This window comes from Schistocerca gregaria, chromosome 4 (assembly GCF_023897955.1).
Source record: "Schistocerca gregaria isolate iqSchGreg1 chromosome 4, iqSchGreg1.2, whole genome shotgun sequence".
Taxonomy (NCBI): Eukaryota; Metazoa; Arthropoda; class Insecta; order Orthoptera; family Acrididae; genus Schistocerca; species Schistocerca gregaria.
The window spans coordinates 330,263,170-330,290,746 of record NC_064923.1 but is presented as its reverse complement, the minus strand read 5'-3'; the positions used below and the strand labels follow the sequence as shown (position 1 = coordinate 330,290,746).

Below are 27,577 nucleotides of genomic sequence, written 5' to 3'. Positions count from 1 at the left end.
TTGAACGGAATGGACAGTGTCTTGAAAGGAGGATATAAGATGAACATCAACAAAAGCAAAATGAGGATAATGGAATGTAGTCAAATTAAGTCGGGTGATGCTGAGGGAATTAGATTAGGAAGCGAGACACTTAAAGTAGTAAGGAAGTTTTGCTATTTGGGGAGCAAAATAACTGATGATGGTCGAAGTAGAGAGGATATAAAATGTAGACTGGCAATGGCAAGGAAAGCGTTTCTGAAGAAGAGAAATTTGTTAACATCGAGTATAGATTTAAGTGTCAGGAAGTCATTTCTGAAAGTATTTGTATGGAGTGTAGCCATGTATGGAAGTGAATCATGGACGATAAATAGTTTGGACAAGAAGAGAATAGAAGCTTTCGAAATGTGGTGCTACAGAAGAATGCTGAAGATTAGATGGGTAGATCACATAACTAATGAGGAAGCATTGAATCAGATTGGGGAGAAGAGAAGTTTGTGGCACAACTTGACTGGAAGAAGGAATTGGTTGGTAGGACATGTCCTGAGGCATTAAGGGATCACCAATTTAGTATTGGAGGGCAGCGTGGAGGGTAAAAATTGTAGAGGGAGACCAAGAGATGAATACACTAAGCAGATTCAGAAGGATGTAGGTTGCAGTAGGTACTGGGAGTTGAAGAAGCTTGCACAGGATAGAGTAGCATGGAGAGCTGCATCAAACCAGTCTCAGGACTAAAGACCACAACAACAACAACTCTGATTACTGTCAAGTGCCAGGCGCCTCTTGATTTTTTCAGGCTGTTGGAGATGCCTAAATGAAAACTGTTATATTAACAGTGTAACATGTATCTGTTGTGTGATTGCTTTGATATTCAGTATTTGAGAAATTTCCATTAATGCAGCTTTCAGAAGTAAAGCTGTGAGTACCGGACGTGAGTCGTGCTTCGGTAGCTCAGTTGGTAGAGCACTTGCCCGCGAAAGGCAAAGGTCCCGAGTTCGAGTCTCGGTCGGGCACACAGTTTTAATCTGCCAGGAAGTTTCATATCAGCGCACACTCCGCTGCAGAGTGAAAATCTCATTCTGGAGCTTTCAGATTGTTTGGAAATACTAGATTATTTCTCCTTTTTTGCTAATAATGCTATAGTGCATGTTCAGTGTCTATAGGAGTACATGAATGATACAAATAATGTAAACAGTCTTCACCTTGCACACTCACCTCCGCATTTCTTCAGTAGTTTCCACATGGATTCACGTCCAGCTCCAACTCTTTCAAGTTGAAATGAAGAAGGCTTTTGTCTAAGCTACAATATCTTATTTGAGAAAAAGAATGTTTTACCAAATGTGTATCCTTCAGAATTACAAGCATTTCATCAAAGCCTAGAGTGAAAGTGAACTATTGAAGTCATGTAACTTAGAAAAAATATGTATCTTTTTCTATGAAATTAGAGAGACAGCATGACAGACTAGTGCTTACCTTTGTGTTGAGTTTCCCCTCATCTTTGTAGTTGGATCCACCTCAACCCAGGGCCTATGTGACCCACCTCTCCTTTCCAAAATTTCCCAACCTATCCCTATTTTCTCGCTAAGGAAAGAACATACAAGTTCCAAAAATTAGGTTTAGTTTTTTTTCACTTTAATGTTTCCTTCAGTAAGTACTTGAAGTTTTACTTCCTGGAGGTAAGAATTGACCACCTATTCTCTCCATATAATTTTAAAATTTTCTCAGTTGTATTTTTACTATAAGGTAATTGTTACCTGACTATCTTGTTCAAAGAAAACATATTTTCTTCTTTGCCTGTGTTTGCTCATGTATTTTCATGAATTTTGTTTTGCACGGTCATGTCTTTGCAGTGTGGACAAGTCCAAGGCTCTTTCACTGGTGCTTCACTGTTGTGACATATCACATCCTGCTAAGCGATGGGATCTCCACCATAGATGGACTTCTCAACTTCTTGAGGAGTTCTTCAGACAAGGAGATAAGGAACGTGAGTTAGGACTGCCATTCAGCCCTCTATGTGATCGCAACAACACACTTGTTGCTGAGTCACAGATCGGTAAGTACATAACACAGAACAAAGATTTTTAAAATGTTAAATACCAAATTAAAACAAGAATGTGGCACAGCAGCACTTCAGTTGTTATAAAGTTATTGCTATGTACACAGTTTTGTGCCATTTGATGGTGAGAGACTCACCACTCTACAAAAATTAAAGATATTTCATTCATAACATTGTGTTACCAATATTTAAAACTATACATAATTCTTTCAGGTATCCTGTAACGTTTCATGAATTTTCAGTTGCAAGGAAAATAGACCTTAGTTAATGGTAAAATAATTTAGAAATTTGATGATAACATGTAAAATGAAAAATTAAACTATTTTATTCTGTTACATAACACTCCTCCCTTTGAAAAATTCATCACAGATATTTCCTTTGATTATCTTCTGTGCTAAGCTCATATATCTACTTCACAACTGTACATTGTGCCTCACCAATTTTGTTGTTTGTGAGAGCTGATTTACATGGATTGTCCGTTTGTCTCCAAATTCTGTATCATAATTCTTAAACTACAGTTTTTCAATCCCTTTTTTGTTTTTATAGTATGCTACATTATGCTTTTTTCCATGTTTACAAGTTATACTTAATTTTACAGTTTTACTAGTCTTGTGATTTTTTAACCAATTGGTTTGGTATATCGTCTGAATCTTGGTCTTTTAAAGAAAACATTCCTGTACATTTCCTCAAAATACACAGCCTTAAAACTAAGCTTAGACAACAACTACTTGCAGTACTGCCATATACAATGTAGTGGCCAGTAGCTACCTACCTTATCTTACAGTTATTTGCAGATTAACTATGTCTTTCAGTGCCACGCTTTCTTATTCATACATTTCTAAAACCAACATCCTCATCCTCTTTGGCACTTTACCATGTGCATTGGCACTTAGTGATGCCATAAACAGTTTACATTGTTCTATGTTCATGATAATTGACCCTTGCTGTTGCCTTGCTTGCAACTGTCTCACTCAGCTACTGTGGTTTTATGAATAATTACACAATGTTTCCTCTTATGCTCTTTACTTACAACATTGCAAGTATTGTCAGATTTACTCTGATTCTCAGATACACATTCCTGAAATGATTCAGTCTCATTGGCTTGATTTTTAGCCCTACAAGCATTTTTCTCCTTTCTCCTTTCTGTTCCATCCTCTCCCCCTTTGGAGAAGGTTGTGCCACACCAAATTGTGAAGAATCAGCATACTTCAGAAATAATGTATTTGTACCCCTTCATTATTCATAAAATTTGCTATACAACTAACATTATCAACAGCTTCCTGTGCATGGCACCTACCTTAAAAACACAGTCTGCTATTCCACTCTGCATGACACAAAAATCAGTGGCACATGCACTTCCTTTTAAATCTGACCTAGTCTTGACAGCTTCAAAACAACAACCATTATCAACCAGTGGCTTAGATACTACTGTACCTAATTCAGTATTACCCATGTTGCTGCTCACATACCCATTTACTTCTGTACAGCACTCACTCACTTTGTTTGACACTTCATGTACTTCAGACTCCACATTTTCACAGGATATTGGATCTGATACCTTTACACTACTCTCCATTACTTCCACGATGCTAATACTTTGCATATAAGTAAAATTACAGCAACATCTACAGACTTTCATTACTAATGTCTTTTTGCATTGTCTAGTCCACTACAAATGCTCTTCAACGATAATTGTTCCTGATTCCTCCTCTCAGATTACTCTCTATCTCTTCTTTGCTTCCTCTCTGTAATAATGCTATTCCTCATGTCATGATTTTCAAGAAACCAGTCCTCGCAACTGCTCTGAAATTCCTCCACATACTCCAGAATCTTAAATAAGCTATCTCTCTCTCTCTCTCTCTCTCTCTCTCTCTCTCTCCCTCTCTCTCTCTCTTGCTCTCTTCTTCAGTACTCTGTAACTGCACAATCTGCACCTATAGCCTTTATTTTGTCTTTATTTTGTTAAGCATATCCCTAGTGCTTGTGATTTGCTATGCATTGCTCTCCTGAAAATGAGCTACTGGTGCTGATAAAATCCTCAATGTTTCCTCCACGGCAGTACCATGTGGAATTGATGATGACTTGTTTGACCCGATAATAATACAAAACCCAACAAAAGAGAGAGACATAAAATAATGATGCAGACACTTAAATACACTACTATCATACACTTACTAGAACATAATGTTCCACCAGAATAGCTACTCAGGTATATCATTAACCCATACTTAAAGATAATGAATGAGCTAGACTCACAATAAAACACAGTGCCCCTTGAAAACAATACATATTGATAGACACCATCTTTGATCATTGTTTGCATTCACTTCCTTTATAAAATACATATCAATACAGCTGGACACACAGAAAAAAACCTCACTGCATCTCTATGATCCTTATAGTCAAACAAGAGCACAAAAACAGATACTGCACTCTCCATACCATGTGCTGATGAAACTGCAACCCTGCTGTAGTTGAGCAGTCTTCCTAGGAATGGCAGCAGTCAGCATTGTTCCACTGTTGCCAAAGTCCTGAGGTGATAGCCAATTCTGACACCAATTCTGATGTCTGAACATCAGATGACCAGTTCCTTATGCCAACGTTGCAATCTGGGAAGCTGTGGTCACATTGTGAACAGGAGGTTGGGTGCAGAGTTTTGGTGAGGGGAGTAGTTCATGCCCGGAGGTGTCAATAATGCAGTGGTATTTGCAATAACATTTATGTACCATGCAAAATTTAGAGAGTTATAAGTGCATTCAGAGCTGCAGTCAGTGGCCGAACTTAAATGCAGAAGAAGTGTTAATGCCTTGTCAGAACATCATAACCTCACTCCCATAGGTTACTGCCATGGCCACATGCTACATTGGCTGTGGTAGAAGGCTGAGAAAAGCACCAGTACTTGGACATTCCGAAATAGCCCAGTGAGGCTTCCATCTGAATACTCTCAAAGAAGTCTGTTGTGCACTCAGGTGGAGACTGCCAACTGAGGTCCAGCATATCAGTTGCTGTGAAGACTAGATCCTAGCCATTGACCATGGAGCAACCAAAGGGCATCAAATGCTCACAAGTCAGCCAGGAGGTTGCACAGATACATCATACCTGGTTGGTGTGGATATGGCAGCTTACAGATCATCTTTGATGACCCATACTGTTGGAAGACTGGCCGCACATCAGTCTTCTCATTTGCAATGGCCCAGTAGGCAACAGTGGGAGACCTTAGCTGTGGTGTGCCTCTGGTTAGCTGCATCTGAGTGTTGAATTCAGCAAGCAGGTAGCAGGCTGGTCATTATCAATCAGAGTATTGTGGTTTCACTGTCATTGTCTTTAGATTTACGGACACTGACAGAATGGCAGCATGACAGAATGTTGTCTTCAGCTACAAAAGCCTTGTTATTTAAATGGTCATGTCTGCGCCTATGATGCAGTGCATTTGCCCTCATTTATCAGACCAACCAATGCTTCTTGCCTCTCTGTGGTAATTCAGTAATTATTCTGAGTCAGCAGGCTCAGTTTGGTCTGCCTATATTTGATTTTTCAATGGCACTTCACAGTGAAGTTATATCACTGTGCTTTGTTATGTAGCACAGCAGTGTTTGCATTTCTGCCTGCCTCACTTTGAGGTTGTGTGGCAGTACTCACCTCATGTCCTGACAGCTCTTACATTGGTGGTATACCTTGTTGGCATTCTCACTAGCACACTGACTCAATGCTAGCCTTCTCTGTTATGAGCTCACCTGATAGAACTCAAAAATTTAAACATGTGCAGTAAAATTATTCTGCTGCACAACACTATATTCCAAACTGTCCGATAGAATACAGAGTTTAGTGAACTGAGGAAATTCAAGCTATGGATTCATGATATGTCATGTATCATATTATATTTATGATGTTTTGCACACCAAATTATATTAATAATTCCACTTAAGAGCCCTTGACCAAACCCTTCTTATTTCCCCAAACAGCTGAACCATGTATAAACACATTTCATTTTGTAATCCTTTTTAATTAATGAATTTGTTATTCCACAGGATAAACTTGGCAGTTATGATCTACAGTGTCTCTACTTACTTATCTGTACATATTTAAAAAACCACCATCACATTTACTATAACTTTTCTTTGTAACGAATGTCTTTACTCATAATTTCATACATGCACTTTCTTTTTTCAAAATTTGTGAGAGCAGAGCTCTTCCCTTTGTATTTTCACTGTAGAAAAGCATTTATCATGTAATTTAGCTTGCTAAGATAAAAGATGAAGTAGCTCTTTTATGACCTTGTTTCACGTGTAACATACTTCATTCAAAGTACTAGCGTATGTTGAACCACACCACTGTTCATTACATGATATAATCTAGTTATTGACTTTCCCATTTTGCATTTTATTGCTCTGTTTGTATTTGATTCCCCTTTTATTATCATCCAGTTATTTTATATGTACATTCTTTTCATACATAAGAATATGAGATATTTGTACTGTTTGATCAGGCTACATCATTATTCCAGTACTCTTTCACAAAGGAAACTGCATTTACATTGCTTTTAATTCACTGATCACAACAGCATAAGTTCCTCAAATTTATTGAGATAGAAAAGTTTAGGTTCATCTTTACTATAAGGAGTTGCATGCTGCCATTTTAAACTACAGTAGTCTCTGCAATTTCAAATCTCAGATTTGTGCTAAGTCAAATGTGCAGAAATGTAAATGCAAAGAATCATCAGTGCCCAGGTAAGTCTATTAGCCGTTAACTATTTTGGAGAACACATCAATAGTGTGATCAACAGTCAAAGTACAGCTTCTTGCCTACATAAGAGCTGTGCTTGCACCTTCTCCTATGAGCAGAGACTGTGTAAATAACTTTTTATCCTTTCAGAGTAACTGTCCCTTTATTAATCCATCCATACAAAAAAAGAAAAAAAAAACAGTTCAGATCAGTCTGATGATTGATGTACGTGACCAAGGATTAGACTGTCCCTTCCTTGGGTTCGACCATCCTTCTTTTCTCCAGTGCCTACATAAAATTGTGTACACTTCATCATAAATCTTTAACAGTATGTAGAACCTCTGACTCTTATCATCATACATCCCAGTGATGAAGTTTCTCCATAGCATATCAACTCTACCTGATTATTTCAAACATTTGTTTCCTGATTTTTTCTTTTTGTACCTTTTTACCTACACTTCTTGCAATGACACAACATGCATATATTAAATCATCTAGTAATAAGTCTTCTTATTAATTTTATTTCTCCTTCATACTTTTCCAAATAGTCTTCACCCTCCATTAAATACTTACTGTCAGTGACTCTCACCAGGAATCTATTTGCTGCTACTAAATTATTATTATATTCTGTATTATCAAAGCAGTTACATTCCACTCACATTAAAAACCATTCCCTGCTGGGAATCAATGTTTCGAACATAGTCTTTCTTCTACTTTTCTTTAGACAAATAATTGGTAAGTATATCAAAAAGTAGTTTTTGAACTGTGTTGAGACTAATTTCCAAGGTTTTTTCTTATTCCCTGTTTAATCTTAATTAAAAGACAATTCAGCCACAGCTATTGTCTGTAAAAGAGATAAACATGCATGCACATGTGCGATTGTGCGCTCATGCTTTAAATATTGGCATAAACGGTTAATTTCCTAAGCCCAGTATTCTTTTAAATGTTAACAACAATAAGTATATCCTCATTTGTATTTAAACAATATCATTAGATTCTGCCCTAACTACACTTCACAGAACGAACTACTAATAAGAAAAATCTCTGTTCAGTGCTGTTTACAGCTCACATAATCAGTCATATTGCTAGCTGCACTGCACTGCACTGGTGATACATTACATGTACACATAGTGACACTGTGATGTCATTGCATAGCCAACTGATCAGCTGCTGCACTGCAAAGCAGAGCTGTGCTGTTGTTGCACTCATTGGCCACAACAGGGATGACAGCTGGGATTGCTGATGCCACTGTAGTCTCAAAATCACGATATGAAATTCTTCTGTGTTATCAATGAAATTATTCTCTAGTCATGTGTCAAAGTTGCCTAAGCACCCAAATATGTTTTGCTGTTGATCTTATTGCTATGGTTGGTCAATCAACACTTGACACTATGGTCAGTCAATGAATGCTTCTTTGATCTTAACCAAATTAAACTTCTTTCTTCATAACTATTAAAATTAATTTAGTCAACACACTGTGTGTGCCCACTTAGACTTATCAACTGTTGCCTTGTGTTGCTCTGGACAAAGTTATATCTTCTATCATTACCATCAAAATTCTTGAAAATTCTTTTTATTATTACTAAAGCTCTCTTCTTTTGGCACTTGTAATTCATGTCCTGTTGCATGGTGCCAAATGTAGTGTTATGTGTGAATTGTTTTAGTATGTTGTGTACCACTTCATGCACATTTTGTCACCCAGCTGGTATATGTGCTGACAAATATCTTGAGGTTGCCATTCTGGAATTTATCTGCTATAGTAGATCTGCACACAGTGTCATTAGAACATGACATGTGACTTCACTTTTTGCTGTGGATGGGTGCTGAAAAGAGCTTCACTTTATTGAAGCTTCTGAAATGAAATAATCAGTTTTGTGATAACTCTTCCATACTATATTCACAATGTTTCCAAAATACAACTTCAGTTTTAGTTGTGAGTCTCACACAACTTGTAGCTCAAAGATAGATCATAACATGTGTTGCTGTTACAATTTGACATTTCAAACTGACAGTTGTCCTGTATTCTTCAATTGTTCTGGCATTGACATTATTGCCCACACTTGTTGTTCCGTAACTTCCAAGGCACTGCCAAGCCATGATGCCAAAACATAAGTGGGCCTCCACAGCAGGTGGAGAGGGACACTCGCTATTGTGCCTTGTCAATATTCTGAAGTGATTTATTTTTCCATCTTTTCCATCCAACACGTAGTGGGATGTTCCACACTTAACATGTGCCTAAATGACATGTGGGATTTCCATGAACATCTTCCATTGGTCTAAATGGTTAGAAATGGAACATGTTACTTCACAGAATCATCATGTTACATGTTACATCATTGTGAATGTGTATGCCCACACATGTGCCCCCCCCCCCCCCCTCCTCGCCACCCACCCACAGAGCTAATTTCTCCAGTGTGTGTTGGGGAGGGGGGAGGGGGTGGGGTTGCCCTGCACATGTGTGCACACACCTAAAATAGTTCTGGATAATCAAATTAACAGTAACAGAGATTTATTTTTCAAATAAAGACTTGACTGCTTGTACTGGTAAAGACAAGTGGCTTTACTGCAAACAGTTGTACATGCCTCTTTTCTTACTGTTTGTTAAGAGGTTGTGTCTGTTAGTGGCCCTTCCATGTGTAAATCATCATGGTATGTGGCTTATTAATACTTATTAGGTGGAGATATCCACATCCATTTGTACACTTGTCCCTTTGTGCACTTGAATGTGAACTAAAGCTGAAAAATGGCCAATAGGGTCAAATAAAGTACTCATTTTAAACAAACAACCTGGTGGAAATCATGTCTTTATTTGAACTGATCCCATCCATGCCCACCAGAGGAGGTAGCAGACTTAACTTTGACGTCAAACATCAATGACTGACATTCAACAAAACAATGTGCATGGGAATATTACTAATATGGACATCCATAGAGGTGTATTTCCTGGTCTAACAGCTGCTTGTTGGTGCTTATAGAATATTATACAAGGGAAACTTGAAGAAAACTGCATAAATACTCAGTCAGATCTTGATAAGATTTCAAAGTAGTGCAGTGGCTGATAACTTGCTTTAAATGTCCAAAAAGGTAAAATTGTGCAATTGAAAAAAAAGAGAAAGAAAAAACCCACATACACACATAGTATCCTTATTAGAGTGCAACAACTTGTATGAATAACTTGGTGTAACAGTGGAAAAACAAAATGATGACATAGGCTCATTCAAAGGTAAAGAAAATGGCAGACTTCATTTCATGGGTTGGATGCTGGGAAAATGCTATCGCTTAAGAAAGAAGATTGTTTACAAAATACTTGTACATTCTGTCTTAGTATGTGTTGGCTCCAGAACAGGTAAATCTAGCAGGAAATATATACCGATATATGTGAGGGAGGAAGTGAAGCTCTGAATTTAACATGATATAATTAAAACTGAATTACTTCCATCTAATCACACATTTCACAAAGTTTTCTGCTTAACTTTAATATTATTGTGTGCAATATTCACATTATAAAATAAGACATAGTATATTTGTGATAGAGATCACAGTAACACTTGATGAGCCAAGTTTAAAACAGTTTCCTTTACATTCAAGTTGTCTTAGTAGTGATGTATTTTTAATTTCAGCAATCAGATTATTATAATTTTACTTACTTCAAAAACAAGAGTAATGTTACGATATCTGAAGTTTGATGTCATTCTTTAAGTCAGCTAGTTCCCAGACTAAAAATACAAGACTAATTTTAAATTTTCTTTACTCTGATCATTCGAATTACTGTAATTTAAAGAAAGGTATTTTTTGTAAGACAAATTTGTTGTAATGGTAGCATATCACTTTAGTTCTTTGTATTCTGTTAAAATGCTGATTGCATTTGATTAGTCCCAATAAAGTACATCTATGAAGTTTACTATAAAAAAAACTTATATGTGTTTTAGGTTTCATCGAATTTATTGTTGAGCCAAGCATGGCAGTATGCAGTGATATGTTGGAAGCAATTTTGGGTCCACTTCATTCATCTTGTAAACCAACATCTGCTGAAAGCATCCAGAGTACAGGATCAGAAAATGCTGAAATTGACAGAAATAAGAATGGTACAAAAGTTATGATTATTTCATTCACTTACATTTTTATTCCATTTAGAGTAACATATAAATAAAGAATTATCAGAATGATACTGCAATTAAATGATAGAAAGGTCGTTTGCTTACTGGGAAACAGCAGATCTATTGACATCTTTCTGCAAAATTTTTTCTTCTTTTTTTAATGTTCCTCTCAATGTGCTGTGTCCAGGAAAGTAGAAGACTTTTACATCTTTATAGCAGTGTACTCTTCTTATGTATTTCTTCATGTATAAACCACATAACAGTGCAGTGAAGGCCAGAACAAAATTTGTTAATAATAGGAACTACAATTTGTTTCTTGGTGGGCATATTATTAATGACAAAATCACACACACTGGCATGGAATGAGTAAAAAGATATATTCATAAATATCCAACTGCCTTAACAATTTTGTTCTTGTGCTCAGTATTTTAGAAACTGACTCATTGTTTTTTGTAAGGTGCTACATATGACAGCAGTAGATGTATTCTGGATACTAACCAAACCATCACTTGCAGTGTCTGCCCAAATTTATTGAAATATTGTGAAGAAAAATGGAATCATCAACCTATATGTGCAACCATAAACCTCCTATTATTAATACCAAGAAAGTCTCAACTTGCTTATGATTGAGATTTGAATTAAACCAGTCATTAATCTTAGTGTTAAACAACAGACATGTTGCAGTTTTTTAGATTTCCATGCATCTAGCTGGTTTCATGAAGTACAAAGAAAAATCAGAGGGAAATAATATTAGGAAGAAGGAAGGGGCAAAGAAAAAAAATTGATTACAGAATAAATCTGGAAATACATTGTCAAGATAAGACTATCAGATTAAGGGTGGGGTAGTGTTGTGATGGAGGTGCCATATAAAAATAATAGAAAACAAACTATATTAGTGCCAAATCATTAGTTCTCATGATCATTATACTGATTGGTGACAGATCCAGTGACATTTAACATCTAGGGTGCGAGGGTGGTGGAGGGGTGATGGTAAATGAGATGACTTGTAACGCATTTAGAATGCCTGGGTTAATTTCAAACTAACTTAGTACAAGTAAGGCTTACTACCTAGGAATAAGTACAGTGGTGGTGAGACATCCTGAAAACCTTCATTTGTAGGTTTGGGGTGGCAAAAGGGGACACCTGAAGCAATTTCAACAGCACTACAGAATGCCTGACTATCCAGAAAAAATACTTGTGATAGGATAAGTGGGATGACAAGCACTGCTAAGAATGGAGAGTTGATAAAGGTGGTGAAGAGCTAGGGGGGAGAGGCAGCATGTACCAATGAGCCCATTCGGCCCACAGGCTGGGGGAGAGTTGTGTACAGTGACGTGGAGTAGTAGTCTGGGAGAGTGTGGTAGAACATGGGGGGGGGGATTGTCAAGAGGAGTGTGTAGGTGTAGGACTAATGAAGTTAGGAGCATGGAGATGGGTGTATGGCATAGATTCAGGCCAGAAGGAACAAAGGATGTGTTACTGTTTTACAAGGGCTATTCGCATCTAAATAATTCAGAGAAACTGGAATAGGGGATGTGTTTATGCAACAGTATGACACATGTGATGAGGCAGGGATTATTATACCCAAACAAAGTCTACAAACAGCTTTCCCATGCCTTACCCCCCATGCCCCTAACCTCAGACTGCCTCAGTGAATGAGCTGCGAAGAAGCAACCACTCAAACACCCAGTGTCATCCCTGACTGTTACAACTAAACCATATCTTTCCTCAAATTTGACTGTTATCGTCATGCTCAAACATGAGGGACATCACCCACAATCCTTCATTCCTCTCCTAATGCAGTAACCTGCCACCCAGTCAATCCATGAAATATACCGTAATATCTTTGCACCACACTTACTCCCAACCCCTTGCCTCAAAGATCACACCCCTGCAAAAGACCCAGGTGCAAGACCTGTCTGATCTGCCCAACTAGGACATCCCATCACAGGCACATCCTATCCTTATTAAACTTAAGTCTACCTGTGAAAGCAGTCCTGTGATATACTGCCTCTGTTGTAACTTCTATGCAGTATTTTAAGTGGGTATGGCCACTAGCCAATTTTATACTGGAATTAATGGCTACTGACAAATTGCAGTCAAGAGCAGAGTTGACCAGTCAGTGGCAGAACACACTTCCTAGCACAGCGTCCTTGATTTCAGTGGCTGCTTTGTGGCCTGTGCCATCTGGATCCTCCCTCCCATACATCAATACTAACTTTTCTGAATTATGTACATGAGAATTGGGCATAACTCCCTCTGCCTGTGACCAGAATGAGCTCACTGTTGCCACTTTCCTATCCTCTGCTCCTGCTGCATCTGAACCACCAACCGCACTTCCCAAACCCTTCCTTTCACTCCTCATCTGCTTTCTTCCAATACCCACTCCAGCATACAAAACCACTCACACCCATTAAGCTACAGTGTCAGCACAATGTATTGAGTCAGGACAATGTAGCCATTCAGGTGTATGTGTAATCTATTAGTTCTGAAGAAGAATTCTTCTGACAGTCAGCAACATTCTAACCTTGTTTCTGTGCCTGTTAATCACTCAGCACCTCCGCTACGTGTTATGTTGTTAACTTTACTCTGTCCATTATTTATATTCCACCAAAGATCTCCCTTTATATCTTGTATGTCCAGCTGCTTTGAGTGGTTTTTTTAAATATATATTTTGTTGTTAATTTAAACTACATCACATGTTGTACATGGTATTTCATTACAATTCAGCTAACACTTTATTGCAAAGAAAATAATCTGTGTTAGAGTAACACTTTTTCACCAGAATGTTATGAGGTGTTTTAAACTATATCTTCTTGTTTGCTTTGTACATCTCAAGGGAATTTTTCCAATGGTGTTTCGTCCAGCATAGGATGGTTTTGCTTCAAATTTCATAGCATGTTGTGTGGGCCCATGGAAGTAGTTCAACTTCTTTGTGTCATATCTGGATGTCCCGAGTGTTAGGAACATATCTGAATTTTGCTCAGTAGTGCAAATGAATGGTAGACAGGCACACAAAAAGAATGAACTTATCTGCCTTGGATGAACACACACACACACACACACACACACACACACACACACACACACACACACACACACACCTGTATAGCTATAATATGCTGTCTGATAACACAATGTTATGTTTTCCTTTCGAGTAGTTTAAGTAAAGCATGTTCATTCATTATTAAGTTCATCTTTCCAGAAAGTAGCATAAATCTTAAGTTGTTTGATTTAGAAAATTTTGGATAATAGTTTGTTTACATATAGTTTTAATACATTGAAGTTACACTATATTGTGATTAAGTTAATTTACAGATACTGCTGTTAAGTGAGTACTGAGTTCTTGTTGTTAGCAGAAATAACTAACTTTTTACATTATATCACACACCTGAAGCAGTGACCTGTATGCCAAATTTTTGTGGCTTGTAAATAACAAAAATTTGTGTAGTGTAATAAGTGTTAAGTGGTTTAATTCTATTTTGAAATGTCTAATCTGTGTTGAAATACGTGATAAGTGTGGATATTGCTCTATGATAGTCAAAGAAGGAGTGGTATATATAGAATGTGAATTTCAATTGGTGACTGTAATGGGAAACTGGAAGTGTAACTCAGCAAGGCTCTCCCATGGAACTGTAGGCTCTGCAAAAAAGACAAGAGAATCATTGAGCAGGAGGCAAAGGTTTGTACCCTTCAGGTTGACTTACAACATGTGAAATTTGAGTTAGAGAAGTTGAAGGTGGAAGAAGATTATGGGAACAGAGTAAAGGTAACAAGCAATGAGTGAAAGGGGAACAGCTCTTCAACTTCATCTACATTTAAAATTACAGTACAAAATAAATTTGAGTTGTTACCTGAAGTAGGAGGGGAAGAGCTCATTCAGCAGGCCACAGTAGGGTGCAGCAGACTTCTAGCAATGAAAATCGAAGTATGTCGCCAACAAAAGAGAGTAGGAAGAAAAGAGTCTTGCTGCTAGGTAGTAGCCATGGAAGGGATGTAGGCCAGATTTATTTATTTATTTATTTTATTTGTTTTGGTCTTCTGAATCATACATTGTACAGAAATGCACGTCACAATATAGAGCATGTCATTTGATACATATTAGGCATTTACAGAAGAGGTACCTGTTTATGAATCTATAAAATGACCACATATTTATATCACTTGTGTAATGTACTTAGGTCTTATATTTATTCTGTACCATAATTTAGCATTTATACCAATAAAACTTACATTCAGTTATGTTACAAAGGTCAATAGTTTGAGATCCATTATCTGATGTTTTGTTGAGCAGTTCCTTTTAGCAGTTCCTTAAAGCAGGTTGTTTTCAATTAATTCCAGTATGCTGTAGAGGCAGTGTTAACTTAGGAGTGACCATAGTTTTACTTTAAAATCCTTCACTTGTGTAATGTTCTTCGCTGCTATTGGGAGATGATTGTAGAGTTTTATTCCCATCTATTTTATACCTTTACTGTATAGTTTTGTTGAATGCAGAATTACTCGTAGAGAGTTCTTTGACCTTGTATCATGTTGGTGCCAGTCTCAGTTTATATGTAAGTTGCTAATATTTTTCTTGGTGAAACATAGTATGTCCAGTATGCACTGACATGGGAGGGGAAATATGTTCAGATTGTGGAACAGTGGTTACAAGATTCTCACTGTTGTCTGAATAATATTATTCTACCTACTTTTTTTCTGTTTTTTTTTAGTTTGAACAACCTCACTGCTTCTGCACTGTGGCCCCAAAAGATAATTCTGTAGCTTAATGTAAAGTGGAAAAGAGCATAGTACTTTGATGTGAGGGTGCTGGTATTAACAATATTCCTTATATGTCTAGTCATGAAACATACTTTACTCAATTTGGTGCAGGTTTTATCAATATGACTTTTCCATGTAAGTGTGTCAGTAATGGTAACCCCCAAAAAATTTGGTTTCCTTTACATAGTTTATTTTATCATCACTCAGTGATGTATTTGGTACTGGTGGGTTTTTATTTTGGACTTTGTGGAAAGTAATACCAGCTGTCTTTTATTATATTTAGGAGTAGTCTGTTTGAATTAAGCCATGAGTTTAGTTGTGCTGTGCTCCTCTTTATTGTATCTTGAATATGTTCATTTGAGTTGGATATCATAATTGTGGTATCATCAGCAAAGAGGAAGGTTCTGTTGTGTAAATTTAAGGGAAGGTCATTTACATAAAGTAAGAATAATAAGGGGTCCCAAGACAGCCTTGGGGAACTCCATGTTCTGTGATTTGGGTAACTTTTAAAGTCATGGCCAGTGCCCCTTATTCCATGGGAATAAATTTTTTTGGAGCAGCGTATTGTGATTGACCATATTAAATGCCTTTGTTAGCTCAAGAAAAATGTCTATGGCTGAAAGCTTCTTATCTACTAGTTGCTAATAGTTGCTGTATTGCATCAGTTGTGGTTTTTCCTCCTTGGAAACCAAACTGAGCAGGTGATATGGCATTTCTTTTTTTTTTTTCAGAAATGAATTTAGTCTGTCTACCATACTACATTCAAATATTTTGCTGAATACTGAGAGTACAGCTATTGGCCTGTAATTGCTGATATCATCTTTGCTTCCTTTTTTATGAAAGGGTATGATTTTTGCAGTCTTGAGTTTATTAGGAAATATGTCATTGAAGAATGAAGAGTTTATTATGTGGGACAGTGGTTTACTTATGAGATTGCTGCAGCTATGGAGAAGAAAGCAGGGGATCTGATGATACAGGAAAGATTAAAAACATGGTACCAAGTCACAAGTATTGTGAAACTAAGTGCTGACTGTAGCCAGGTGACAGGGGACATAAGGAATTTGTGGAAAGGTTTTGGCAAAGAGAATCAGGTTATTCTAGAAGATGGAGCAGGGAACAGCATGACTAAGGACAGTAATTACAGATTTAGGGGTGACCTGAATGAAATATGAGTAGCAACTATATGCACAAATGTGAGTTTTGTGGAGGTCCTGCAGCACCATGACGACCCCTGGGTTAACACTGCTGTGAGCCATGTGATCACTGAGTTGAATGCAGACTGAAATGAAATATAATATGAGTGCAGTGCTTATTGCTACAATTGAAAGATGGAGATATAGACACGGCCTACACCTGCATAGGAGAGGGAAAGATAGATTGGCTGAGCTTGTTGCAAGTAATAAGGGGTGGGGGGCATCATCATGCAATTAAAGATTCCTGCGTTACTGATGTCAGAGAGGCATACTTTTTAGGTTAGAATCACGATTCACCCACCGTGTTTTGAAGTAAGGCAGAATAACAGAAGAGCCTGACAAAATGCTTGCAACTGCACAGAGAAATAAAATTAGCTTACTCTGTCAAAATATTAAAGGACTGAGTGATAAGGTATAGGAGCTTCTTGTCTGTTTTGAAAATTTAGAGAGCTCTGAAAAGAGAGAAATTGTATGCCTATCTGAGCACCACTAACCACTGGTTTGGATATGTTACGTATAAAATAGAATAGAATAGAATATTTTTATTAGCCTTTCAGTATTTTTCATACAATTGGCTTCGTCAAAGTTTACAGAGGGTTTTAGTTTCAGCACAATATTCAAATAGTTACAGAAAGGGGAAAAAGGAACTAAAGACTTTTTCTTCAGCATGATGTCAAACAATGTTTTATACAGTAATTACATACACACATAAGAAAAGAATCACGGTAAATAACTAGCTTATATAATATCAAAACATTTTCTTCATAACTTAGGTAAAACATATATTTTGATGATTAGTTTCTAAGAATTCTTCAGTTGTGTAGAATTCGTTGTTTTTTAGCCAGGTTTGCAATGTATTCTTATACAGGGTGTTTCAAAAATGACCGGTATATTTGAAACGGCAATAAAAACTAAACGAGCAGCGATAGAAATACACCGTTTGTTGCAATATGCTTGGGACAACAGTACATTTTCAGGCGGACAAACTTTCGAAATTACAGTAGTTACAATTTTCAACAACAGATGACGCTGCAAGTGATGTGAAAGATATAGAAGACAACGCAGTCTGTGGGTGCGCCATTCTGTACGCCGTCTTTCTGCTGTAAGCGTGTGCTGTTCACAACGTGCAAGTGTGCTGTGGACAACATAGTTTATTCCTTAGAACAGAGGATTTTTCTGGTGTTGGAATTCCACCGCCTAGAACACAGTGTTGTTGCAACAAGACGAAGTTTTCAACGGAGGTTTAATGTAACCAAAGGACCGAAAAGCGATACAATAAAGGATCTGTTTGAAAAATTTCAACGGACTGGGAACGTGACGGATGAACGTGCTGGAAAGGTAGGGCGACCGCGTATGGCAACCACAGAGGGCAACGTGCAGGTAGTGCAGCAGGTGATCCAACAGCGGCCTCGGGTTTCCATTCGCCATGTTGCAGCTGCGGTCCAAATGACACCAACGTCCATGTATCGTCTTATGCGCCAGAGTTTACACCTCTATCCATACAAAATTCAAATGCGGCAACCCCTCAGTGCCGCTACCATTGCTGCACGAGAGACATTCGCTTACGATATAGTGCACAGGATTGATGACAGCGATATGCATGTGGGCATCATTTGGTTTACTGACGAAGCTTATTTTTACCTGGACGGCTTCGTCAATAAACAGAACTGGCGCATATGGGGAACCGAAAAGCCCCATTTTGCAGTCCCATCGTCCCTGCATCCTCAAAAAGTACTGGTCTGGGCCACCATTTCTTCCAAAGGAATCATTGGCCCATTTTTCAGATCCAAAATGATTACTGCATCATGCTATCTGGACATTCTTCGTGAATTTTTGGCGGTACAAATTGCCTTAGACGACACTGCGAACACCTCGTGGTTTATGCAAGATGGTGCCCGGCCACATCGCACGGCCGACGTCTTTAATTTCCTGAATGAATATTTCGATGATCATGTGATTGCTTTGGGCTATCCGAAACATACAGGAGGCGGCGTGGATTGGCCTCCCTATTCGCCAGACATGAACCCCTGTGACTTCTTTCTGTGGGGACACTTGAAAGACCAGGTGTACCGCCAGAATCCAGAAACAATTGAACAGCTGAAGCAGTACATCTCATCTGCATGTGAAGCCATTCCGCCAGACACGTTGTCAAAGGTTTCGGGTAATTTCATTCAGAGACTACACCATATTACTGTTACGCATGGTGGATATGTGGAAAATATTGTACTATAGAGTTTCCCAGACCGCAGCGCCATCTGTTGTTGACAATTGTAACTACTGTAATTTCGAAAGTTTGTCTGCCTGAAAATGTACTGTCGTCCCAAGCATATTGCAACAAACGGTGTATTTCTATCGCTGCTCGTTTAGTTTGTATTGCCATTTCAAATATAACGGTCATTTTTGAAACACTCTGTATTTATTTAGTGGTACTGTATGAGCTGAGCATGGTAACTTATTGAAAAATTGTATGCTTAAGTACTTATAATTATTATGGACTACAGCAAGTCTTGTGGAAGGCAAGTCCAGCAGGTGACTGTTTCTTGTACTGTGTGCATGCACATCACATCTCATGTTCAATTTTTTTCAGAATTTCTCTGGCATATATTAGACAGTTATATATGTACATGCTTGGCACTGTCATTACGCCAAGAGATTTAAAATAATTTCTGCAGGACACTCTGGGTGCTAACCCCTCCATGCACCGGATTGCTTTCTTCTGCCATCTGAAAATACTTTCAGCCCCTGGGGAGTTACCCCAAAGCAAAATTCCATATTGCAGTTGGGAATGAAAAAAAAAAAAAAGCATAATATGAGAGGAGTAGCAATTGCTTGCTCACACTGTTTCTTAATTTGTACAATAAGAAAAGTATTCATGCTAGTTTACGACATGATAATTGGTGTGTCCTTCCCATGAGAGCTTTTGGTCTATGATTAGTCCAAGTAATTTCGCTGTTTTGTTTTCATTTTTAGTTACTTTGAGATTAAATATTATTTCTTCTGTTTTTGTTTGATTTATTCACAGCTGGTTAGCCTGACACCAGTAATTAGCCATTTGCATCATGTCTCTATTTTTGTCCAGTACACTCTGTAAGTTCTCTCCTGTACTTACACAGTATGTAATTCGAGAAGTCATTAACATACAATGTTACAATGAACAGAAAAGGTCCAAGAACAGAGCCTTGGGGTATTCCTCTTTCTATAGGGAGTATTTCTGACCTCTGCTTATTTGCATATACAAGTTGTAACCTATTGCTTAGATAAGATCTGAATAGTCAGGGTGTATCATCTTCAATATCATAGTATTTTAACTTTTTGATGAGTATGTCATGTGGCACCGAGTCAAAAGCTTTACTTACGTCAATAAGTGTTCCAGACATTGATACCCTTTTTTCATACCCTTCATAAAAATTGCTTACCAAAGCTTCTACTGCTTTTACAGTTGCTAGGTGTGACCTGAATCCAAACTGTTGGTCATTTAAAATTTTGTTGGTTTCAAAATACCTGTATATCTGCTTATGCACACAATTTTCTACTAACTTGGATATGACTGGTACTATTTAAATGAGTCTGTAGTTATTTGGGAGGTTTCTTTCATCTATTTTATACATAGGCAACATAACTGTGAGCTTAAGACAGTCAGGGAATATTCCTTCATCAAGTACTCTGTTTGATAGTGAGAGAAGAGGCATTTCAATTTCTTTTGCTATACATTTAATGATGAGATTACACCCTAGCAGATTATTCTTGCTGAATTAACATGGTAAAAGGAGGAGTTGCTATGTATATTAAGAAAGAACACAAGTTCAGAAATATTGAGACAAGTAATTTTTTGGTGATCAGCACATAGACGGATATACATGTGAATAAATTCTGAAAAATGGTTCACTTCTAATTGTAACTGTATAGAGCCCCACTGGGAAATATTTTAAGTGTTTATGAGGAATCTGGATTCCATACCATGCTCTCTATTGGACAGCAACATGCAGTTAATAGTCTGTGGAGGCTTCAGCATAGATCCTCTAGAGAACTGTGCTAGGAAAAATGATGTAGATTTCTAATTTTGATCCTACAATTTGGTCTCAGTAATTAACTTTCAAACACAGGTGGATAAAGTCTGTAGGACCCTAATTTATTATGTTTTTTTGTTAATACTCAATGCAACAAAATAACTATTTACCCAGTAACAGATACTCTGATCATGATCCACTGTTAGGATAAATAATTTAGTGACTTAAACAGTATGGATACTCCTCTTTGGAAATCAGTGAGAGTAATTAATGACTCCAGGGCAAGTGTTTTTAAGAATAGTTTACAGGAGATGACCTGGGATGAAATTCATAGTAAAACAAATTCTAACATAAAATTTTATCTGTTATATTATAGAGTCATATCATTATTTGAAAATATCTTTCCACTTAAGCTAATCAGAAAGGACATTCAACAGCCATACAAAGAATTATGAATCACTATAGCAATTAAGTTATCTTGTGAAATGAAAAGGGAAGTGTATCTATTGACAAGAACAAATAGAGTCCTGCAGTAGTTGCACACGACAAAAAGCACTCAGAATCTTTCTCAAATTAAGAAAATTATACATTATCTCAAATATAATAGGGTACTAAACATTTCTTTCCATCTAATAAGCCCATTATTGTTTGAAATATATAATGCAAGGCAATTTACCAAAGAAACTGAAATGTGACATTGTTAAACCCTTCTTTAACAAAAGGTGATAACAGATGTCAATAAATACCAACCTGTTTCACTGCTGACAGCATTTTCCAAAACTTTAGAAAAAGTGATGTAGTCTAGAATCTTTGCAACAATAGTATCCTCATCAAAACACAGTTGGGGTTTCAGAAGAGTTGCTCTATTGAGAATGCCATTTAAATGTTCACTCGACAAATTGTACAAGCATTAAATAATAAAATAGTGCTGGTTGGTGTTTTCTGTGACCTATCTAAGGCATTTGACTTTGTGAGTCACAGCATTCTCCCAGATAAATTGAAGTTGTATGGGGTTGATGGTTTAGCTAACCAGTGGATAATTTCATATCTAACCAAAAGAATGCAGAAAGTTATACTTAGTAATTGAGCCCATATAGACTGGAGATATAATTCTGACTGGGGAAAAATTACTTATGGAGTTTCTCAAGACTCAGTTTTATGCCCACTGTTGTACCTTGAATGTCTGAGTGATCTTCTGTACAATATGTAATAAGCAGAGTAGTTCTTTTTGCAGGTGGCACTAATATTGTAATCAGTCCAAGCATACATACAGAAACAGGTGCAATGGTAAACAGTGTTCTTAAAACTATCATTGACTGGATTTGTTTGAATGGTCTCACTCTCAATTGTAGAAACACAGTGCTTGTGTTATTCTGAATTATGTTGCAGTGTTCCTTTGGACATGCGCGCATGTCCAAAGGAACAGGCACTGCAGCAACTACAGCTGTTATGAAGTACATGAAATGTATTTGCAATTGTGAATATGAACAACCATCAGCTGTGTAAGGGGGTGACAGCAATGAAAATTTGTGCCAGGTTGGGCCTCAAACCCAGATTTCCCACTCATCGTGAGCAGTCACCTTGCCATTTGACTATCCAAGCCTGACCCAAGGCGAGACCCAAACTTCCGTTATGTCATCAGTCATGTGTCTACAACCTGTACTCACACATCCATTATGTATATTACTGTACAGTAGAGACATTTTACTTGAAAGTTGCTTGCCTGGTGTCAGCAGATAAATACAATATTGCAGTGCCTGTGTTATTCTGAATTGTGATGAAATTGTGATGAAATGTTCCTTGAAACATACATGTCCAAAGGAACAGACATCGCAGCAACTACAGCCATTATGAAATACATGAAATGTATTTGCAGTGTGAATATGATTAACCATCAGCTGCATAATGGAATGATGTTAAATGAAAATTTGTTCTGGACCGGGACTCGAACCCAGATTTCATGCTTATCGTGAACAGTTGCCTTACCATTAGGCTGTCCAAGTGTGACTTATGGCCAAACCCAAACTTCCATACACATCAAATCAATTTGCAGTTGTGAATAAGGACTACCGTCAGCTATAGAATGGAATGATGACAATGAAAATTTCTGCCAGTCCGGCACAAATCTTCATAATTGTTGTTACATTCTACAGCCAATGGTAGTCCTTATTCACAACTGCAAATTCATTTTATGTGTTTTGTAATGGCTGTAGTCACCACAGTTCCATTCCCTTTGAACATGTGATCATGCCCAAAGGAACTTTGCATCCTAATCAGAATAACACCGGTACTGCAATATCGTGCCATCATCAAACTTCCATATGTCATCAACCATATGGCAACCATGCATGCATATACGAAAAAACATTACATTGTTATTTGGGAAAACGTGGGCAGTGCAATATTGTATTTATCTACTGACATCAGGCAAGCGACTTTCAAGTGAAATGTCTCCCTTGTATGGGGTTATACATAATGGATGTATAAGTACAGGCTTTAGACAAGTGGTTGATGAATTATGGAAGTTTGGGTCTGACCTTGGGTTGTGCTCAGATAGCTTAAAAATAAGGGAACTGCTCGCGAAAAGTGGGAAATCCATGTTCGATTCCCTGTCTGACACAAATTTTCAGTGTCATTCCATTATGCAGCTGACTGTTGTTCATATTTGCTACTGTGAATACATTTCATGCACAACATATTCAGTTGTGCAAAGCTAGGGTTACTGCAATAGTGATAAGTGTAACAAGTAGTAAGGAAGTAATAAATAAGATGGAAACTTATAAATTCTTAGGTAACCATGTTGATGAGAATTTAAACTTGAAAAAGCACATTTTGGAACTTGTAAACCAACTAATTTCAGCCACATTTGCTCTTAGAATCATTGCAGATCTTCAGGGGACACAAATCAGTAAGTTGACATATTTTGGATATTTTCATTCAATAATTTCATATAGAAGAATCTTCTGCAGTAACTCATTTTTAAGAAAGAAAGCCTTTGTTGCTCAGAAATTTACAAAAATTTTTGATCTCTTACCCAGAGATATAAAATTTTCCAGACAGCAAGGTAAAATTGGGAACGATCTGAGAAAGATCCTCCTTGACAACACCTTCTGTTCCACAGAAGAATTTCTGTTTCTGTAATTGTAAAAAGTGTTATGCAGAAATTACTAACTCAGGTCGGTATATTTAAAAAAATGTTCAGCATATAGCCATATTTACAAATCAATTATTAATTTGTGATATGAGTGTAAAGTGACCCATTCCACACCATTTTGATTTATCATGTAAAATGAGCATTGTACTGAGTGGGGTGGGAGAGGGGAGAAAAAAGGCAGGAAGCACTGTGATCAGTTGTAGAAGTATGGCTGATGGCTCACACAGAGGCAGCAGGTATATGAGATACGAATGGGGAGAGAGAGCCAGCAAATACACAGGATAGGAATGAGACACATGCGTTTATGCAGCACATGACGATAATGACATAAGGAATGGACTGGGAGGAGGTGACAGAGCAGACGAAGGGAGACTTTTAGTTTAGTGTAGGGGCTAGCAGAGATTGAAGCCAGGAGCTTTATGGAAATGAACAATGTGTTGCAAGGATAACTCCCATCTACACAATTCAGATAACTTGGTGTGGTGACAGGGGGAGGGGGGGGGGGTCCATATGGCACAAGTGTTGTGAAGCAGACACTGAAATCAGGCATGTTGTGCTTAGTGGCATGTTCTACCATTGGTTGTTCAACTCTGCTCTTGGCCATGGTTTGGTGGTGTCCATTTATTTGGGTGGACAAGTACTTGCTTGTCATGCCCACAAAAAATGCTGTGCAAAAATAACAGGAGAGTGAGTATATGATGTGACTGCTTTTGCGGGTGACCCTACCTCTTATAGAATAGGATAAGTTTGTGATGGGACTGAAGTAGGATGTGCAGATGGCTGAATTGGGTTGAGAGCAGAATAACACTTTAAGAGGGGTGAGAAGGATTGTGTGTAGGATGTCGCCATTTCCAAGAATGATAGATAGATGGTTGCAGCCCTGGTGAAAAACCTGATGCAGTTGCTGCACTCTGGAACGATGAGGGGCTGCTCATTTGCAGGTGGTTCTAAGGGGTGGTGGAGTATTAGGGGTTTTTGAGGAAATTATGCAGTATATCTGCTTGTGGACTAGCTTGAAGGGATAGTGCTTGTGTGTGGAGGTCTTAGAGACTCCTTCAGCATTTTAGGGAACAACAGTGGTTTTTCTTTTGCTGACACCTTGTGTATTAGCTTCTTGGTTTTTCATATTTGGTCTGTTTGTTAGTAATTTTCTCAATAAATTGTGTTTGATAATCTATGTTCCTGGCAGTATGTTGTACATGACTTTCATTCATCAAAGAAGCCAACTTTATAATCTCTCAAAGGACTAACTGGAGTCAATATCCAACAGCTTCTGGGCCCAGGAAGGAATTAGTGAAGTTACCAGACTGATGAAAGTACCACCTGTTCAGAAATTAATAAAACAAAATCACTGATATCTGCATGGAATCAATTGTTGTGATTGTTATTGTGATTTTTACTGATGAAGTTACCAAATTTCTCATATTTTTGACTTTCTGCTATCATATTTTTGTCAAGAATCATTCAAGATTTATAGTTGAACCAGCTGAATATATTTAAGATTGCTTTAGGTGGACAATCGCAGTTTAATTTTGAAAAGTTGACTGGAATGGCTAACTACAGTGACTGGGAAATTGTGCATGGAATGGCTAACTACAGCAACTGGGAATTTGTGATGGAAATGCACCTAAACCAGGTGGGGCTATGGAAAACAGTTACTGGAACTGACAAAGATCTGAAGAAAATAAAGAAACCAAAATATGTTTTTAGCTGTAAATTTGTCACAAGCCTTACTTTTCTTGAGGCTTGTTGCTTAATTTCATGTTCTTACTGTGGAAGAATTACATTCAGGCGGCTCCTACAGTCAGTTCACTTTACTTTTGTAAGTAGAGTGCTGCCAAATTACAGGAATCATAATAAAAATTAAAATAAGAGTAACACAACTAGTGGGAACAATTTGTTGACTGACACACAGAAGTCTCAGAAAGTAGTCAAAAAACGAAATAATCTAAAATATAACACTCAATAACAACAGAATGCCTGCATGCTGCAGCAAGGAGTAACCACACTTCGGCACTCCTAGTGGCCAACATGCAATCTCTATTGACACTTTGTAAGAAATCAGCTGATCATGCGATGACAGTTGCACGACCGCCTGTCACCACACAACTCCCCTTGGGGAAGTAGAGTGTCACCTGTATTTGTTGCATATAGTGCCATCCTTGAATTTTGCTGAGAAATGCGTCCAGACTGTGTCTGATATTGCATGTGTATTGTTGGGGATGGCACTGATCAGAGTGGAAGAAGGGCAAACACTAGTTTAACTCAATCGATATACACACTGTTTCTCTTGTCATTAACCAAAATGCCCATTGTCTTATCTTGTCTAGCTACTACACAGTGTGGTACAGTATATGGTGCTGTGAGCATGCCCCTGACACTGTCTTTTCATAGCATGGCATAGCTGCAGATCTCCAACTCTTTATGGACTAACATTTGCTGTGTGCCATGTCGGGATGCTGGTTGCAGTTGCATGTGCAAGATCAAATCTCTCAAATGACTATGAACTGATGTGATTGTGATATGTCCCCCATTGTGGCACCCAGATCAGCAAACTCCACCTGGCTGCCAAAGCATTTCCCCATAGATCAATTCAGCATGGAATACATTGAGGTCCAGATTACTTATGGTATGGAGGCCATGCTGAACTAATGGTATGATCATTGTCCACTTTCATTGATGACACATGAGGATGGCTCTTAGAGACCAGTGCCACTGCTTGATCATGCCTTTGCTGGCTGGATGATAACTCTTTGTTATGTGATTTGACACACTGCAAAACTAGCTCAGTTGCGTAATCAAATCAGACTCAAATTGGCATCATCTGTCAGTTGTGTGAGTGGCCCAGTTGGACATAAACATGGCAGCTAGCAACTCGATGGAGATATTATCTCTAGGAATAGCTTCCAACCAGCATCTGAATCTATCAACAATGGTTAGCAAATATCATTGACCTTCTGATGGTGGTAGTGGTCCATGACATCAGTTATGTGGACAAACCTGTTGGTCATGTCTGGGATATTGCCTATTGGCATGTGAACATGTCATGAAACTTTGGTGCATTGACAATTCACGTGTGTTAGACCAGTGATAGCAGTCCTTTTGTGTCCCAATTCACATGTAACAATTAGATATGAGCTTTGTTGTCACCATTACTCAGGGTGGCATAAATTGTTAAGGTTATGAAACATTTGTTTGCGCAGTTATGCCAGAATGGGCAAGTTTTTCCACTGGAAGTGTCGCAATCTTGGTGTTTGCCTCTGGTTCATTAATGAGTGCTAGCAGCAAGCCTGCTGTAGTATCGTTTAGGCAATCTTGGATTTCTTTGTTGGACTGGTGTGTCTGAGCTAGGCATGTAAAATAGATTGTCTCTGTGATGGCACTGACTTGCTACAAACAGTCTGTCAATTCATTACTAAACCCTGAGATATGTTTAGTGTCAATAGAGAATTGGGCAATAAATTCCAGATGATTAAATTGCCCCGGAGAGCATTATTAATTGTTCTGGCAGAAGGCAAAGGTCAGAGATTTGTGGCCCATGTAGATATTGAAGACTCTTGCCTCCAGCTGCAGACAGAAAAATTTCATGGATGCTCAGATTGCCAACAATTCCC

The 27,577-nt window shown here is 37.9% G+C and overlaps 1 protein-coding gene and 1 non-coding gene across 5 annotated transcripts in view; both read left to right on the top strand.

Moving 5' to 3' along the window:
- The window catches only part of LOC126268013 (dual specificity calcium/calmodulin-dependent 3',5'-cyclic nucleotide phosphodiesterase 1-like), a 1,575,562-nt gene that overhangs the window by 1,522,883 nt on the left and 25,102 nt on the right, over nucleotides 1–27,577 (top strand). For all 4 annotated transcript variants that reach the window (XM_049973424.1, XM_049973426.1, XM_049973425.1 and 1 more), the window contains 2 exons: nucleotides 1,827–2,029; nucleotides 10,684–10,839. In XM_049973424.1, coding sequence (XP_049829381.1) covers nucleotides 1,827–2,029; nucleotides 10,684–10,839 — 359 coding nt within the window. The remainder of the gene's footprint in view (nucleotides 1–1,826; nucleotides 2,030–10,683; nucleotides 10,840–27,577) is intronic.
- Nucleotides 916–990, top strand: Trnas-cga (transfer RNA serine (anticodon CGA)). The gene has a single exon. It is a non-coding gene; the product is annotated as a tRNA-Ser (tRNA).